The following is a 17,734-nucleotide window of genomic DNA, read 5'->3' on the forward strand; positions in this document are numbered from 1 at the left end:
ACTCAGATTTGGTAGCTGCGTTCTTTTTGGCAAGGGCTTTGTTCCTGGTGGAGGCCATGGCTAGGTTAGTCGTCAAGGAGGAAGCCGATAGGTGAGGTGGTCTCCCGAGTGGGGAGGGAGGCTCTGGCTTCCCTGCTCACCCTCCCTGCGCCAACGGCCGTGCCACAGTCTGTTTGCTGGCTCTGTTCAGCCACCTTCCTGGTTGCTCACGCTCCCCGAGAGCAGCCTTTGTACGTTCAGCATTTGACCACGTCACTCCTGGCTCCGCTCACAGCGCCTCAGAGCCACTGTGCTTCCACGCAGAGGGGACTGCGGGTCCCTGCCTGTCCCTGAACTGTTTCCCGCAGATTTCTTGCGATAGCTCGGCTTCGTTCTCATCCTCTTCCCCCGTTCCCATCTTAGTAAAAGTGAATTTCCTTACTAAATGCACCGACCTTCTCAGCCGTTTTCTCGTCTTGTGAACACGGGCATCTGACAGTGGCACAGGTGGTTCTGTGGCTGAACCACAAGTCCTCTCACAGGGACTGGAGCAGCTGCAGGGCCTGTCGCAGGGCCTGTCACGACCGCAGGGCCTGTCATGAGGGCAGAAGCAACTGCGTGGCCCATGGCAGGGCTTGGAGCAACCCCAGCAGCCAGTGTAAGGGCTGGAGCAACCACAGGGCCCATCACAACGGCAGGGCCTGTCACCAGGGTTGAAGCAACTGCGGGCTCCGTCATGAGACTTGGAGCAACTGCCGCCTCCGTTGGAGGGTTGGAGCGGTTGCAGGGCCTGTTGAGTTGTCATCAGCTGCAAAGATCACTTCTTACAAGTCCCTCAGCATGTGTGGGTGCAGCCAGCCTGGAGGAGGCATCTGGGCAGGCAAGGCCACAGCTCAGCCCAGAGAGCTGCCCTGCCCTGCGCTGACCGCACACGCTCGATGCGGCGCAGGACCTCGAGGCTTGCAGCATTCGCAGACCAGAACCAGCCCTCAGACCTGACAGCACCGCCCACATGCAGGAGGAAAGCCCAAGCTCTGATGCAGCCCTGGACCTGACATGCACCATGAACGCGGTTGCATCCCAAGCCCAGAAACAAGCCCAGAACCGGGCTGCTCCTGCCAGTGCAGCCTGGGTTCTCGAGGAACCCAGTGGTCCATGTGCCCCGCTGGGGATGTGGCCCGAACCCAGCTCAGCCTGGACTGGGCCAGGCGAAGTGAGGTCTGGGATAGCGCGTTCATGGAGGAGAGAACCGTGCTGTCAAGGTCCCTAGTTATGCCCAGCTCAGCAAAAGCAGGGAAGGATGAAGCTGACAAATGTGTTTGGGGGGGGGGAACTCTGATCTTTATTGTGTTGGACTTTTGGGACCAGAGCAAGCAGGGGAGATGGGAGGGGGGTACGACCCTGCAGATAGCAGGGGGGTTGAAACTAGATGATTGTTGTGGTCTTTTCAACCCATTCTACGACGGGCGCACGGCTGCTCCTACGCAGACTTGGGGGGGCTGTCTGTGGGGACTTTGCCTCTGACATTGTTCCTGGGAGCAGCTTCATTCCCGGGACCGCCTCCGCTGTTGGGCCCGACTCCCGCTGCCTCTTTGGGGTGAGCTGCGGGAATTGGAAGCCCGACGTCTCTGCGGAGGACGGCTTTGGGTGCGGGAGCGCCCTCGCTGCCTGGACGGTCCCCTGCGTCCGGGCACTCTGGAAGCCCTCGGGGATCTCGAAGTGGCAGACCTTGTTGACCTGCGGGTGCCACTCTGCTCCCCTGGGGCTGGCATGTGCCGGCTGCCACGGCATCTTCTTGGCCGGCTCTGGGAACTCGGGGCCCGATCTTGCAGCGGGGAGCGGCTTCGTGTGCGATTTCTTCCTCGCTGCCTGGGACGTCTTCTGCGTGCAGCTGCCGGAGACGCCCTGGAGGACCCTGAGGCCCTCTGCCTGGTGGATGTGTGGGAGTCGCTCTCAGCACTTGCTGCTGCTGTTCGTCTGCTCCCACGGCGTCCTCGCAGCTGCTCAGAGGTAGCCCGATCCTCTGATGATCGTGGGCCGTTTGTCTCCTGCTCAGTCTCGGGCACACTGGGCAGGTCGCTGGGCTCGGGCAGCTGGGAACTCTGTGATGTCCCCAATGCTGCCTGGCTGGCGGGCATGGAGCTCAAGCTCTCAGGCTCCGTGGAGCTGCTGGATGGCTCCAGAGCCCTCTGGCTGGCGGTGCTGGGACCGGCGAGCTCGCTGTTGGTGCTGGAGGCTGTAAGGAGAGGCAGGGAGGTCCTGAGTCTGAAGCTGCAGCACCACAGTGGGATCTGCCATCCCGCTTGGGGCAGACAGACTCTGGCAAAACTGCCTTGAGCACTTGCTGCCAGGCCTTGCCTGGCCCCAGCACGGTGCCACGCGGCTGATTGCTTCTTACCGGTACCCAGGCCAGCACAGCTGTCGCACTCCCACGTGGCCCTTCTGTTATTCAAGTGGGAGCACCGTCGGTGGGTGCCCTCAGCAGCACAGGAGCTGCACAGGAGCAGCTGCCAGGGCCTGGGGAAGCAAAGCGGTTGTGGCCGTGAGGACCAAGTGAGCCAAGCCATGGAGTGCCCGGCACAGCACATCCCTGGTGCTCAGCCCTTGCTCCGCCAGCCTGTGGTGAGGCTGAGATCCCCCCCAGAGCCGCAGAGAGCTGCTGCGGTAACTCACCCCCTTCCCTCTGCCTGCTCTCTGCCTCCATGGTAAAGGCATTCGCTGGCATCGCAGCGACAGTGCCTCTGGAAAAGCGATTCATATGCATCATTGTCATCCCATGCCGGTCTTCTACAAGAGAAGGGAGGGGAAGTGATGAGCCCCCAGTGTCCCCAGCATCAGATCCAAGGTTATCCAAACCTATCCACCCCAACTCTACTTCCAGATTCTCTATGAAGCTGGGGCACGTGTTCACGAGACAGCCAAGGACCAGGCCTGCCAAGGCAGTCCCTGGGCAGGCTCAGCACGACAGCCTTCATGTCAGCCAAAGTGGGCAGGAGGACACCGACCTGTATGGGATTTGGATCCCCAGAATGGCCATTCCTGCAAAGAACAGTGTGTTGTTTCGACAACCGGCGCAGTTGAAGCACAAAGCACCTGCAGTTGAGGCCTGTTGCTGCAGGAGAAGCACAAGCAGGGTGAGCGTGAGCAGTGCCTGGTGCTGCTGAGCACCAAGCGTGCCTATCAGGGTGAGGGGAGGGCTCCTACCTGGATGCAGCGCCTGTGGAACCAGGCATCTTGGCACGCTGGGCACACCAGGGTGTGATAGGACAAGCTGTTCCCCACAGGCTCAAGGCAGATGAGGCAGTTGGTGCCTTCTGCCGGAGCTTCGTCCTCGTCCTGGTGAGGGCGGTGCTCCCAACAGAAGGTCCTAGGGGAAGATGGAAGGTGTGGTCATGGTGAGAAGTGCTTTGAGGAGGGCAGAGGAGCAGGAAGGAGCCTCCGGCCCTGTCTCTGGCTCTGGAAGGCTGCTGGGAGGCGTAACTGTGGGTTCCTCTGCGGCTTGGCTGCTGACAGCCCTTACCAGTGGTCCCCAAAGAAGTGGACGACACATTCCCCGTCCATGGTGCAGGGCAGATGGAAGCTTCGCTCACAGCCCCTCTGTATGCATGTGATGGTAGCTCCCCTCTCGCCACAAACAAAGCATTGCTGGAAAGAGCAGAACAACCCCGTCAGCCACAGACTCAGGGCCTCTGTGGCTGGCCCCACGCCTCTGGGCACAGCCAGCTGGGTCACATTCTACGAAGATGCCTAGCAGACAGGGCTCATCTCCTGTGGCAGCACTTTTGTCATGGAGGTGGTTGGAAGGGCTGCCATTGCTTTCCTTGGTCTAGACTAAGCTGGTGTGAGCCCCTCCTGGCACAAATCTGCCTGCTCCGTGCAGGTCCTCACCTGCATGGTGGCCCGTTTGACTGCACGTCTGATGGCAGCAACAGGGAGGCCCACAGATTCCGACTGACTTGGTGTTTCTTCAGAAACGATGTTGGCAAAACCCTGTAGAAGAGAAAAGAGCAGGATCTCATTAGGACAGAAAGAAAGGGAGCATCCCTGGTGGGAATCTGGAAGGAGCCCATGGGGGAACTCACCAAGCAGAACTCATGGACGTGAATCCCACTTTCAAAAAGCATGTGCCCGCAGATGTCTGGGTCGACATCTGCCCGGCCACACAGCACACACACTGCAGAGGAGAGAGCAAATGTGAGCAGCGGTGAGCAGCTGGCGGGGCCAGGTGTCCCTGAGGGCCGTCCCCAGGGTCCTGCTCTGGCTGGAGGTCCTGCCGTGCTGGCTGGAGGCGGTGGAGGGGAAGGGGCCACGGCAGGCCCAAGGCAGCCACAGCCCAAGCTGGGCCCCCTTGCCAAGGAGCAGAGGGGCCCTGCCCCATGCCTGTCTGGGAGCTCCTGCCTGCCCCTTCCTCCCCTCTCAGCTCTCAGCCGCAGGCAGAGCCCCAGCACCCCTCTGCCCAGGGTCGGGAGCTGGGCTCAGGAATGCTGTGCTCTCACCTGGCTCCTCCGTGCAGGAGGCCTTCCGCTTCCTATTGGACATGATTGTGCGTTGATAGCGAGCACTGCGAGAGTCCCTCCTCTCTCTGCGCCTCACCAGACCGCACTGACGCTCCGCCTGAGCCCGGCAGCCTTTGCTCTGCTCCAAGCTTCATGCGTCACAATGGCCGCTCTATGACACCCACTGTGACATCACGGTCACCGCCTCACAGAGCGTATGGGCGTGGGCCCTCAATCTAGAGAGCAGTGGGTCTGGCAGGCTGTGCACAGTCAGGGCAGGAATTATGGCCTCCCTCAACCTGCTGGCCACGCTCCTCTGGCCAGCGGCAGGAGTGGAGCTGTCCCTTTGTCAAGGCTGCAGCCCTGGAGCTACACTAGCATTTCTAGTCTGAATCTAGTCTAGGTTTCTCAAGAGTTCAGTTTGCATTTTCATGTCAACAGCATATTTGGTGTCCAGTGTGTGCTGTGAGTGACTATGTACACGGTTTGGTAGGTATAGGACAAGGTGAAGTGGTTTTAATCTGTAAGAGAAGAGCAGATTAATTCTTAGAGGAAATAGTTTACTCAGAGGTTTGTTACTGGAAATGCACTGAAACACGCTGCCCAGGGAGGCAGTGGAATCACCATCCCTGGAGGCGTGCAGGAAACATGGAGATTTGGCACTGAGGGACATGTTTTAGTGGGCTTGGTATGGATGGCCCGTCTGGATGCCTTCCTGTGCAACCTGCTGAGCCTACCTTGGCAGGGGCGTTGGACATGGTGATCCCCAGTGGTCCGTTCCAACCCCTACAATTCTGCAGTTCTGTACTACAGCCTCTGAAGTGGCAGTGTGTGGTTGTATGAACTTTCAGTGATCATCTTTTACCCTTCATGCATCATCCTTCTTTATTCTATCTGCTACTACAACATAGCTCTCCATTTGTTCATTGCATTTCCTCAGCTCTGATTTGTCACCAAAGTTTCAGCACAATCAACATTTAGTTATCATGATATATGCTTGGAAATAATACCCTTCCCACTGGAAAATTTGTCTTTTTGCTTTATCTTTCTTTGTCTGAGTAGTGGGGTGGCCTCCTAGGAAAGATCTTCACTGGCCTGGTTGAAAAAGTAGTCACATAGAAAAAGAAATCAGAGCTTTAAAATGCCGCCTGCAAAGTAAGACTGCAAAGTATTTCTGGTAATCATGGGAAGCAAGAGCGGGGCTGTAGAATGGGGTGGGTTTGAACAGTTCTTTATAGTGGCTGCTGGGCTGCCCCTGTTCCTGCGCACATTTTGTCTTCCATCTCTAAAAACTGAAATGCTGACCCCCTTCGCCCCCCCCCCCCCAAAAATAAAAAAATAAAAAGAAGGAAAAAAGCTCAGCAAAAGACTTGATTCCCTTGGGATACAGCTTCTGTGGGCAGCTGCCATGCATTTCCAATGGCTTTGCATCCATGCGCTGCAGGCATTGCGAATCAGAGCCTGGTTTGCAAACGATGCTTTACCTAGCTGAGCACTGGGGGTCCTTTAGACACCTCAGAAGATCCTTGTGTTCACTCAAGATGCTAAATTCAGGGGATAAGGAGGCAAAATTTGAGAGAGCTTAGAAAGAGCTTTGACATCAGTCAGCTTTTCAGAGAGCTTACTCTGGTCAAGAGCAGTATACCTGATGCGCTGGAGTCACAGCCTCCCCTGCAGAACTGAATGAGCTCTGAACTTGTGCACCTTTATGATTGCTCAGAGAAGCTGTAAATGCCCCATCCCTGGAGGCATTCAAGGCCGCGCTGGATGGCACCCTATTCTAATCTTATATTGTGGCAACCTTGCCCATAGCAAGTGGTTGGAACTAGTTCAACTTCTTTAAGGTTGCCTCCAACCCAAGCTTTTCTGTGATTCTGTGGCAACCACCTCTGCTGTAGTACCGTTGCCATGAGCTGAGCATCATATCTTCAGTGTTTGTCCCACGTGCACAGCTCCTCCAGTCTACTTCTTGTTGTGGGCAGCAGGAAAAATATTAATGATGTGCATCATAGCTTAGCTAAGACAAAGTGAAAGTCTTCCACACTTGCAGATACATATGTGATTCAGTACGAAGATTCCAGTTACTTGGAATACGGGAAGGAAAACCCCCAGATGTACTGTTCGTGAACTGTGGACTGCCCAGGCACATTCATGAAGCATGGACTGCCCAAGCGCATTCCTTCCACCATGGCTTGAGCTTTCGTGACTGCAGATAAGCTCAGCTTCCTTTGGTGCCTTTTCACTGTAGTGCCCTTTTGGCCATTTTTATTTCTCCGAAGACAAAACCTGCGTGCTCCCTCTTCCTCAAAATTTTGTCATTCCTTTTTGTTCCTTTATTAAAAGTATTATTTTATTTTTCATTTAACCTGCGTGTTGAATACTTCTACTAGGCAACCTTAGGGAAATTCTGTTAAAGGTGAGGAATTCCAAGAGTTTGAGAAGAAATGAAATAAGCCCCTGAAGTTCACTCAGCAGTGATGAGTCGAGCCAGAGATGAAATACAGGCTGGCATCATGCCTTGTGGAACGATGAGCATTTGTCTTTGGGTTTGTCCATCTCAGATGAAGCATTTATCCACAGGCATCAAAGCTTCAACCATTCTGCAGTCAGTGGAGGGAAACTGGCCTACCCGTGCCACCGTTCCCTTCAAGTCTACATCTAAACTGAGTTGGAAAAACTGTGTTGGGTGAGGTGAAATCCAACCTGGCAGAGGATCTGTGACCACCTCAAAAGATGTAACTGTTAATAGAGAGCACTGGCAAAGCATACTGAGCTCTGCTTTTTGCCCTGCAATGCCGTTTGCCTTGTAAATGGTAGGTAGAGGGAGAGGTTTAAGGGGATTGGAAGAAGACCAATGAGTATAGCTGTGGCAAGTAGCAGGCATCTTGTTTGTTTTTACAACATTTCCGTATTTCTTTCTTTATAAACATTTTTCTAAGCTTGTTCCTGTGGACATGACAATCTCTTCCACGTGGATCCCAATTCCCTGAACCCAAAGGAGTCCCTAAACTAAGGAGTGCTGCTGTGAATCTGAACTTGTCAAAGTCCATTCAAGTTTGGCACCAGAAGTAGGCCTGATTCCCGGCCCTGTGGGTCACAAGGGCTGCTCCCTGCCACCCCCTGTGGCATCATGGTCACCACCTCACGGGGGATGTGGGTGCAGGCCTTCATCTCCCAAGCAAGAGGGTAACAGCTCCACAGCTTCTCTGAGCAACCTATTCCAGTGCACCACTGCCCTCCGATTCAAGAATTTCTTCCCAACGTCCAGTCTCCATTTATCTTTTGTCTTTGTTCAATATTATGCATCACCTCCAAGCACAGCTAGTTCCCTCAGGTTTCCCTCGACACAGAATCGTGGAATCACAGAAATGCAAAGGTTCGAACAGACCTACAAGATCCTCCAGTCCAACCATCCACCTATCACCAATAATTCTCACTAAACCATATCCCTCAGCACAACGTCCAAACATTCCTTGAACATTTCCAGAGTCAGTGACTCCACCACCTCGCTGGGCAGCCCACTCCAGTGCCTGACCACTCTTTTGGAAAAGTAGTATTTCCTAACGTCCAGCCTGAATTTCTGCTGGCACAGTTTTAAGCCATTCCCTCTGGTCCTATGACTAGTTACACGAGAGAAGAGGCCAACCCCCAGCTCACTACAACCGCCCTTCAGGTAGTTATAGAGAGCAATAAGGTCTCCCCTGAACCTCTTCTTCTCCAGGCTGAACAATCCCAGCTCCTTTAGCTGTGCATCTCATAAGGCCTGTGCTTCAGACACCCCACCAGCATGATTGCCCTTCTTTGAACACGCTCCAGGGCCTCAGTGTCATTCTTGCAGCGAGGGGCCCAAAACGGAGCACAGTACTCGAAGGGCGGCCTCACCAGAGCTGAGTACAGGGGGACAATCACTTCCCTGTTCCTGCTGGCAACACTGTTTCTGACGCAAGCCGGGATGCCATTGACCTTCTTGGCCACCTGGGCACACTGCTGGCTCATGTCACGTTCATGACACCTTTCTACTTGCCTGGGTAACGTACCAGATCTTCTTTGAAAGTTTACTTTTCCTCCGTGGCTGAGAAAGAATCACTTCCATGCCATGAAAACAGATATTCCATTTCCAATTGCTTTGTCAGTGTCCCCTTCCTTTCAAATGGATCCCAGATGCCTGGCTTTGCTGCCCGCTAAGTCTAGGCCAGGGGCCTCATTCTCCAGTTATCAGAGCAGCCAGGGGTCACAGTGCTCACTCGCGTGACGGCTGAAGTCTTTTCACATATCTCTCAGCACACCCATGGTCAATAGTTAAATGGTTATTGTCGCCTCTGTGAGTTTTGCCTCTTCCTCCTCCTGTTGTTAGAATCATAGAATTAGAGATCCTCGAGTCTTTAAGGTTGAATCATAGAATCATAGAATGGCCTGGGTTGAAAAGGACCACAGCGATCATTGAGTTTCAACCCCCTGCTGTGTGCAGGTTCGCCAACCACCAGACCAGGCTGCCCACAGCCACATCCAGCCTGGCCTTGAATGCCTCCAGGGATGGGGCATCCACAACATCCTTGGGCAACCTGTTCCAGTGTGTCACCACCCTCTGTGTGAAAAACGTCCCCCTAATATCTAACCTAAACCTTCCCTGTCTCAGTTTAAAACCATTCCCCCTTGTCCTATCACTCTCCACCCTTTTAAACAGTCGTACTCCCTCCTTCTTATATGCTCCCTTCAAGACCTCACAATGAGGTCTCCCCGGATCCTTGTCTTCTCCAAGCTAAACAAGCTCAGTTCCCTCAACCTTTCCTCACAGGAGGGGTGCTCCAGCCCTCTGGTCATCTTAGTGGCCCTCCTCTGGACCTGCTCCAATAGCTCCACATCCTTCCTGTACTGGGGGCTCCAGGCCTGGACACAAGATGCCAGATGGGGCCTCACAAGAGCTGAGTAGAGGGGGATGATCACCTCCCTCTACCTGCTGGCTACCCCTTTTTTAATGCAGCCCAGAACACAGTTGGCCTTCCGGGCTGCAAGCGCACACTGCTGGCTCATGTGCAGCTCCTTGTTTTCCAGGACCAGTCTTTCTCTGCAGGGCTGCTCTCCAGGAGATCTTCCCCTAGTTTGTATAAGTACCTGGGATTGCCTTGACCCAAGTGCAGCACCCTGCACTTAGCCTTGTTGAACCTCATTAGGTTTTCATGGGCACACTTACCCAGCTTGTCCAGGTCCCTCTGGATGGCTTCCCTTTCTTCCCATGTATCAACTGCACCGCGCAGCTTGGTGTCATCCACAAACTTGCTGAGGGTGCACTTGATGCCATCATCTGTCATTGATGAAGATGTTAAAGAGCACCGGTCCCTAGACCGACCCCTGAGGGACATCGCTTGAGACCAGCCTGACGCAGAACCGTTGATCACAACTCTTTGGCTGCGTCCAGCCAGCCAATTCCTAACCCACGAACAGTCCATCCTTCAGATCCACACCTCTCCAGTATTGAGAGAAGGATGTGGTGAGGTACCGTGTCAAAGGCCTTGCAGCTTCCACCGCCCTTCCCCATCTACCAAACCCATCACTCCATCATAGAAGGCCACCAGATTGGTCAGGCACGATCTGCCCTTGGTGAAGCCATGCTGGCCGTCTCGTATCACCTCTTTATCTCATATGTGCCTTAACATAGCTCCTAGGAAGATCTGCTCCATCATCTTCCCAAGCACAGAGGTGAGACTCACCGGCCTGTGGTTTCCCGGGTCTTCCTTTCTCCCTTTCCTAAACAAGGGAGTGACGTTTCCCTTCCTCCAGTCACCGGGGACTTCACCAGACAGCCATGATTTTTGAAATATGATGGAGAGCGGCTCGGGGAATGAGATCAATGACATCTGTTTCAGAGACGTAGGATGGATATCATTTGGCCCCTTGGACTTACATACATTCAGTTTCATGAGGAGGACTTGGACTTGGTCCACCGCTACAGTGGGACAGAAACCACTCCCCACACCTTCACTTAGAGGCTCATGGTCCTGCCAGACATGGGAAGCCTGACCACCCATGAAAACTGAGGCAAAGCACTTACTGAATATCTCAGCTTTTTCTGTGTCTGAGGAAGCCAGCTCCCTGTTACCTTTCATCAGAGAGGGAACACTCTCCTTGGCATGTGTCTTATTGCCTATGTACCTTCTTGTAATCTTTCACATCCCTCTCCAAGTTCAGCTCCATCTGGGCTTTGGCTTTCCTAATCCTATCTCTACACACATGGACAACAGTCCTGTATTCCTCCCAGGATACACAACCCTTCTTCCATTTTCTGTACATCTCCTTCTTTTCTCTCAGAAGACCTCTAAGATCACCTAGTCCAACTTTGCACCTCTCACCGATATTGCTCACTAAACCATGCAACTAAGTTTGACATTACTATTGCGTTCAGTTCTGGAACCCCCAACACAAAAAGGACATTGTTGGAGCAGGGCCGGGGGAGGGCCATGAAGATGATCAGAAGGCTGGAGCACCTCCCCGATGGCGACAGGATGAGGGAGCTTTGGGCTGTTCAGGCTGGAGAAGAGAAGGTTCCAAGGAGACCTTATAGCGGCCCATCAGTTCTCGACTGGGGACTACAGAAAAGCTGGGGAGGGACATTTTATAAGGGCATGTTGCGACGGGACAAGGGGAAACGGCTTTAGGCTGGAAGAGGGTAGATTTGGGCTAGATACTAGGAAGTAATGCTTTACTGTGAGAGTGGTGAGCCACTGGAACAGGTTGCCCAGCGAGGTTGTGCATGCCCCCTCCCTGGAAGCATTGAAAGCCAGGCTGCATGGAGCTGTGAACAGCCTGGTCTGGTGGGAGGCGTCCGTGCCTATAGCAGAGGTTGGAACTAGATGATCTGAAAGGTCCCTTCCAGCCCAAACCATTCTATGACTGTACTTCCCTGGCATTGCTTAGCCTCTCCAGCTCCCCCGAGAGCTCTGCCACCAGGCTGAGCACACCATCCATCCACCTGCTCTCACCTCATGCAGGTGGTATCTCTGCCGCCCTGCGATGGCAGCAGCAGGCTCAGGCACTCCCTGCGGCCCGAGACCCGAGCAGCTGTATTTCTGGGGAGGCACTCAGATTTGGTAGCTGCGTTCTTTTTGGCAAGGGCTTTGTTCCTGGTGGAGGCCATGGCTAGGTTAGTCGTCAAGGAGGAAGCCGATAGGTGAGGTGGTCTCCCGAGTGGGGAGGGAGGCTCTGGCTTCCCTGCTCACCCTCCCTGCGCCAACGGCCGTGCCACAGTCTGTTTGCTGGCTCTGTTCAGCCACCTTCCTGGTTGCTCACGCTCCCCGAGAGCAGCCTTTGTACGTTCAGCATTTGACCACGTCACTCCTGGCTCCGCTCACAGCGCCTCAGAGCCACTGTGCTTCCACGCAGAGGGGACTGCGGGTCCCTGCCTGTCCCTGAACTGTTTCCCGCAGATTTCTTGCGATAGCTCGGCTTCGTTCTCATCCTCTTCCCCCGTTCCCATCTTAGTAAAAGTGAATTTCCTTACTAAATGCACCGACCTTCTCAGCCGTTTTCTCGTCTTGTGAACACGGGCATCTGACAGTGGCACAGGTGGTTCTGTGGCTGAACCACAAGTCCTCTCACAGGGACTGGAGCAGCTGCAGGGCCTGTCGCAGGGCCTGTCACGACCGCAGGGCCTGTCATGAGGGCAGAAGCAACTGCGTGGCCCATGGCAGGGCTTGGAGCAACCCCAGCAGCCAGTGTAAGGGCTGGAGCAACCACAGGGCCCATCACAACGGCAGGGCCTGTCACCAGGGTTGAAGCAACTGCGGGCTCCGTCATGAGACTTGGAGCAACTGCCGCCTCCGTTGGAGGGTTGGAGCGGTTGCAGGGCCTGTTGAGTTGTCATCAGCTGCAAAGATCACTTCTTACAAGTCCCTCAGCATGTGTGGGTGCAGCCAGCCTGGAGGAGGCATCTGGGCAGGCAAGGCCACAGCTCAGCCCAGAGAGCTGCCCTGCCCTGCGCTGACCGCACACGCTCGATGCGGCGCAGGACCTCGAGGCTTGCAGCATTCGCAGACCAGAACCAGCCCTCAGACCTGACAGCACCGCCCACATGCAGGAGGAAAGCCCAAGCTCTGATGCAGCCCTGGACCTGACATGCACCATGAACGCGGTTGCATCCCAAGCCCAGAAACAAGCCCAGAACCGGGCTGCTCCTGCCAGTGCAGCCTGGGTTCTCGAGGAACCCAGTGGTCCATGTGCCCCGCTGGGGATGTGGCCCGAACCCAGCTCAGCCTGGACTGGGCCAGGCGAAGTGAGGTCTGGGATAGCGCGTTCATGGAGGAGAGAACCGTGCTGTCAAGGTCCCTAGTTATGCCCAGCTCAGCAAAAGCAGGGAAGGATGAAGCTGACAAATGTGTTTGGGGGGGGGGGAACTCTGATCTTTATTGTGTTGGACTTTTGGGACCAGAGCAAGCAGGGGAGATGGGAGGGGGGTACGACCCTGCAGATAGCAGGGGGGTTGAAACTAGATGATTGTTGTGGTCTTTTCAACCCATTCTACGACGGGCGCACGGCTGCTCCTACGCAGACTTGGGGGGGCTGTCTGTGGGGACTTTGCCTCTGACATTGTTCCTGGGAGCAGCTTCATTCCCGGGACCGCCTCCGCTGTTGGGCCCGACTCCCGCTGCCTCTTTGGGGTGAGCTGCGGGAATTGGAAGCCCGACGTCTCTGCGGAGGACGGCTTTGGGTGCGGGAGCGCCCTCGCTGCCTGGACGGTCCCCTGCGTCCGGGCACTCTGGAAGCCCTCGGGGATCTCGAAGTGGCAGACCTTGTTGACCTGCGGGTGCCACTCTGCTCCCCTGGGGCTGGCATGTGCCGGCTGCCACGGCATCTTCTTGGCCGGCTCTGGGAACTCGGGGCCCGATCTTGCAGCGGGGAGCGGCTTCGTGTGCGATTTCTTCCTCGCTGCCTGGGACGTCTTCTGCGTGCAGCTGCCGGAGACGCCCTGGAGGACCCTGAGGCCCTCTGCCTGGTGGATGTGTGGGAGTCGCTCTCAGCACTTGCTGCTGCTGTTCGTCTGCTCCCACGGCGTCCTCGCAGCTGCTCAGAGGTAGCCCGATCCTCTGATGATCGTGGGCCGTTTGTCTCCTGCTCAGTCTCGGGCACACTGGGCAGGTCGCTGGGCTCGGGCAGCTGGGAACTCTGTGATGTCCCCAATGCTGCCTGGCTGGCGGGCATGGAGCTCAAGCTCTCAGGCTCCGTGGAGCTGCTGGATGGCTCCAGAGCCCTCTGGCTGGCGGTGCTGGGACCGGCGAGCTCGCTGTTGGTGCTGGAGGCTGTAAGGAGAGGCAGGGAGGTCCTGAGTCTGAAGCTGCAGCACCACAGTGGGATCTGCCATCCCGCTTGGGGCAGACAGACTCTGGCAAAACTGCCTTGAGCACTTGCTGCCAGGCCTTGCCTGGCCCCAGCACGGTGCCACGCGGCTGATTGCTTCTTACCGGTACCCAGGCCAGCACAGCTGTCGCACTCCCACGTGGCCCTTCTGTTATTCAAGTGGGAGCACCGTCGGTGGGTGCCCTCAGCAGCACAGGAGCTGCACAGGAGCAGCTGCCAGGGCCTGGGGAAGCAAAGCGGTTGTGGCCGTGAGGACCAAGTGAGCCAAGCCATGGAGTGCCCGGCACAGCACATCCCTGGTGCTCAGCCCTTGCTCCGCCAGCCTGTGGTGAGGCTGAGATCCCCCCCAGAGCCGCAGAGAGCTGCTGCGGTAACTCACCCCCTTCCCTCTGCCTGCTCTCTGCCTCCATGGTAAAGGCATTCGCTGGCATCGCAGCGACAGTGCCTCTGGAAAAGCGATTCATATGCATCATTGTCATCCCATGCCGGTCTTCTACAAGAGAAGGGAGGGGAAGTGATGAGCCCCCAGTGTCCCCAGCATCAGATCCAAGGTTATCCAAACCTATCCACCCCAACTCTACTTCCAGATTCTCTATGAAGCTGGGGCACGTGTTCACGAGACAGCCAAGGACCAGGCCTGCCAAGGCAGTCCCTGGGCAGGCTCAGCACGACAGCCTTCATGTCAGCCAAAGTGGGCAGGAGGACACCGACCTGTATGGGATTTGGATCCCCAGAATGGCCATTCCTGCAAAGAACAGTGTGTTGTTTCGACAACCGGCGCAGTTGAAGCACAAAGCACCTGCAGTTGAGGCCTGTTGCTGCAGGAGAAGCACAAGCAGGGTGAGCGTGAGCAGTGCCTGGTGCTGCTGAGCACCAAGCGTGCCTATCAGGGTGAGGGGAGGGCTCCTACCTGGATGCAGCGCCTGTGGAACCAGGCATCTTGGCACGCTGGGCACACCAGGGTGTGATAGGACAAGCTGTTCCCCACAGGCTCAAGGCAGATGAGGCAGTTGGTGCCTTCTGCCGGAGCTTCGTCCTCGTCCTGGTGAGGGCGGTGCTCCCAACAGAAGGTCCTAGGGGAAGATGGAAGGTGTGGTCATGGTGAGAAGTGCTTTGAGGAGGGCAGAGGAGCAGGAAGGAGCCTCCGGCCCTGTCTCTGGCTCTGGAAGGCTGCTGGGAGGCGTAACTGTGGGTTCCTCTGCGGCTTGGCTGCTGACAGCCCTTACCAGTGGTCCCCAAAGAAGTGGACGACACATTCCCCGTCCATGGTGCAGGGCAGATGGAAGCTTCGCTCACAGCCCCTCTGTATGCATGTGATGGTAGCTCCCCTCTCGCCACAAACAAAGCATTGCTGGAAAGAGCAGAACAACCCCGTCAGCCACAGACTCAGGGCCTCTGTGGCTGGCCCCACGCCTCTGGGCACAGCCAGCTGGGTCACATTCTACGAAGATGCCTAGCAGACAGGGCTCATCTCCTGTGGCAGCACTTTTGTCATGGAGGTGGTTGGAAGGGCTGCCATTGCTTTCCTTGGTCTAGACTAAGCTGGTGTGAGCCCCTCCTGGCACAAATCTGCCTGCTCCGTGCAGGTCCTCACCTGCATGGTGGCCCGTTTGACTGCACGTCTGATGGCAGCAACAGGGAGGCCCACAGATTCCGACTGACTTGGTGTTTCTTCAGAAACGATGTTGGCAAAACCCTGTAGAAGAGAAAAGAGCAGGATCTCATTAGGACAGAAAGAAAGGGAGCATCCCTGGTGGGAATCTGGAAGGAGCCCATGGGGGAACTCACCAAGCAGAACTCATGGACGTGAATCCCACTTTCAAAAAGCATGTGCCCGCAGATGTCTGGGTCGACATCTGCCCGGCCACACAGCACACACACTGCAGAGGAGAGAGCAAATGTGAGCAGCGGTGAGCAGCTGGCGGGGCCAGGTGTCCCTGAGGGCCGTCCCCAGGGTCCTGCTCTGGCTGGAGGTCCTGCCGTGCTGGCTGGAGGCGGTGGAGGGGAAGGGGCCACGGCAGGCCCAAGGCAGCCACAGCCCAAGCTGGGCCCCCTTGCCAAGGAGCAGAGGGGCCCTGCCCCATGCCTGTCTGGGAGCTCCTGCCTGCCCCTTCCTCCCCTCTCAGCTCTCAGCCGCAGGCAGAGCCCCAGCACCACTCTGCCCAGGGTCGGGAGCTGGGCTCAGGAATGCTGTGCTCTCACCTGGCTCCTCCGTGCAGGAGGCCTTCCGCTTCCTATTGGACATGATTGTGCGTTGATAGCGAGCACTGCGAGAGTCCCTCCTCTCTCTGCGCCTCACCAGACCGCACTGACGCTCCGCCTGAGCCCGGCAGCCTTTGCTCTGCTCCAAGCTTCATGCGTCACAATGGCCGCTCTATGACACCCACTGTGACATCACGGTCACCGCCTCACAGAGCGTATGGGCGTGGGCCCTCAATCTAGAGAGCAGTGGGTCTGGCAGGCTGTGCACAGTCAGGGCAGGAATTATGGCCTCCCTCAACCTGCTGGCCACGCTCCTCTGGCCAGCGGCAGGAGTGGAGCTGTCCCTTTGTCAAGGCTGCAGCCCTGGAGCTACACTAGCATTTCTAGTCTGAATCTAGTCTAGGTTTCTCAAGAGTTCAGTTTGCATTTTCATGTCAACAGCATATTTGGTGTCCAGTGTGTGCTGTGAGTGACTATGTACACGGTTTGGTAGGTATAGGACAAGGTGAAGTGGTTTTAATCTGTAAGAGAAGAGCAGATTAATTCTTAGAGGAAATAGTTTACTCAGAGGTTTGTTACTGGAAATGCACTGAAACACGCTGCCCAGGGAGGCAGTGGAATCACCATCCCTGGAGGCGTGCAGGAAACATGGAGATTTGGCACTGAGGGACATGTTTTAGTGGGCTTGGTATGGATGGCCCGTCTGGATGCCTTCCTGTGCAACCTGCTGAGCCTACCTTGGCAGGGGCGTTGGACACGGTGATCCCCAGTGGTCCGTTCCAACCCCTACAATTCTGCAGTTCTGTACTACAGCCTCTGAAGTGGCAGTGTGTGGTTGTATGAACTTTCAGTGATCATCTTTTACCCTTCATGCATCATCCTTCTTTATTCTATCTGCTACTACAACATAGCTCTCCATTTGTTCATTGCATTTCCTCAGCTCTGATTTGTCACCAAAGTTTCAGCACAATCAACATTTAGTTATCATGATATATGCTTGGAAATAATACCCTTCCCACTGGAAAATTTGTCTTTTTGCTTTATCTTTCTTTGTCTGAGTAGTGGGGTGGCCTCCTAGGAAAGATCTTCACTGGCCTGGTTGAAAAAGTAGTCACATAGAAAAAGAAATCAGAGCTTTAAAATGCCGCCTGCAAAGTAAGACTGCAAAGTATTTCTGGTAATCATGGGAAGCAAGAGCGGGGCTGTAGAATGGGGTGGGTTTGAACAGTTCTTTATAGTGGCTGCTGGGCTGCCCCTGTTCCTGCGCACATTTTGTCTTCCATCTCTAAAAACTGAAATGCTGACCCCCTTCGCCCCCCCCCCCCCCCCAAAAATAAAAAAATAAAAAGAAGGAAAAAAGCTCAGCAAAAGACTTGATTCCCTTGGGATACAGCTTCTGTGGGCAGCTGCCATGCATTTCCAATGGCTTTGCATCCATGCGCTGCAGGCATTGCGAATCAGAGCCTGGTTTGCAAACGATGCTTTACCTAGCTGAGCACTGGGGGTCCTTTAGACACCTCAGAAGATCCTTGTGTTCACTCAAGATGCTAAATTCAGGGGATAAGGAGGCAAAATTTGAGAGAGCTTAGAAAGAGCTTTGACATCAGTCAGCTTTTCAGAGAGCTTACTCTGGTCAAGAGCAGTATACCTGATGCGCTGGAGTCACAGCCTCCCCTGCAGAACTGAATGAGCTCTGAACTTGTGCACCT

At 55.4% G+C, this 17,734-nt stretch overlaps 3 protein-coding genes across 4 annotated transcripts in view; 1 reads left to right on the top strand and 2 right to left on the bottom strand.

Moving 5' to 3' along the window:
* Positions 1-17,734, top strand: part of CHCHD3 (coiled-coil-helix-coiled-coil-helix domain containing 3) — a 260,893-nt gene that overhangs the window by 58,838 nt on the left and 184,321 nt on the right. The window lies entirely within an intron of this gene.
* On the bottom strand, positions 1,524-4,557 carry LOC149919335 (uncharacterized). The gene is made up of 8 exons (XM_090134024.1): positions 4,476-4,557; positions 4,062-4,153; positions 3,868-3,969; positions 3,500-3,624; positions 3,184-3,346; positions 2,985-3,091; positions 2,653-2,766; positions 1,524-2,496 (listed from the first exon to the last, which is right to left on the bottom strand). Exons 1-8 carry the CDS (start codon positions 4,516-4,518, stop codon positions 1,524-1,526), a joined length of 1,719 nt encoding a protein of 572 aa, XP_089990150.1. The 5' UTR covers positions 4,519-4,557.
* LOC149919336 (uncharacterized) lies at positions 13,074-16,107 on the bottom strand. Its single transcript, XM_090134019.1, has 8 exons — positions 16,026-16,107; positions 15,612-15,703; positions 15,418-15,519; positions 15,050-15,174; positions 14,734-14,896; positions 14,535-14,641; positions 14,203-14,316; positions 13,074-14,046 (listed from the first exon to the last, which is right to left on the bottom strand). The coding sequence occupies exons 1-8, from the start codon at positions 16,066-16,068 to the stop codon at positions 13,074-13,076; spliced, it is 1,719 nt and encodes a 572-aa protein (XP_089990145.1). The 5' UTR covers positions 16,069-16,107.

The sequence above is a fragment of the Phasianus colchicus genome, chromosome 1, assembly GCF_987193195.1.
Source record: "Phasianus colchicus chromosome 1, bPhaCol1.hap1.1, whole genome shotgun sequence".
Classification (NCBI taxonomy): domain Eukaryota; kingdom Metazoa; phylum Chordata; class Aves; order Galliformes; family Phasianidae; genus Phasianus; species Phasianus colchicus.

Bases quoted from the DNA above. Each gene is read 5' to 3' on its own strand.
- LOC149919336 (XM_090134019.1), bottom strand. From the start codon at position 16,068: ATGTCCAATAGGAAGCGGAAGGCCTCCTGCACGGAGGAGCCAG. The intron at 15,704-16,025 runs GTGAGAGCACAG...TCTCCTCTGCAG, and splicing joins CTCCTGCACGGAGGAGCCAG to TGTGTGTGCTGTGTGGCCGG. The intron at 14,897-15,049 runs GTAAGGGCTGTC...ATCTTCCCCTAG, and splicing joins CACTTCTTTGGGGACCACTG to GACCTTCTGTTGGGAGCACC.
- LOC149919335 (XM_090134024.1), bottom strand. From the start codon at position 4,518: ATGTCCAATAGGAAGCGGAAGGCCTCCTGCACGGAGGAGCCAG. The intron at 4,154-4,475 runs GTGAGAGCACAG...TCTCCTCTGCAG, and splicing joins CTCCTGCACGGAGGAGCCAG to TGTGTGTGCTGTGTGGCCGG. The intron at 2,497-2,652 runs GTGAGTTACCGC...TTGCTTCCCCAG, and splicing joins GAGCAGGCAGAGGGAAGGGG to GCCCTGGCAGCTGCTCCTGT.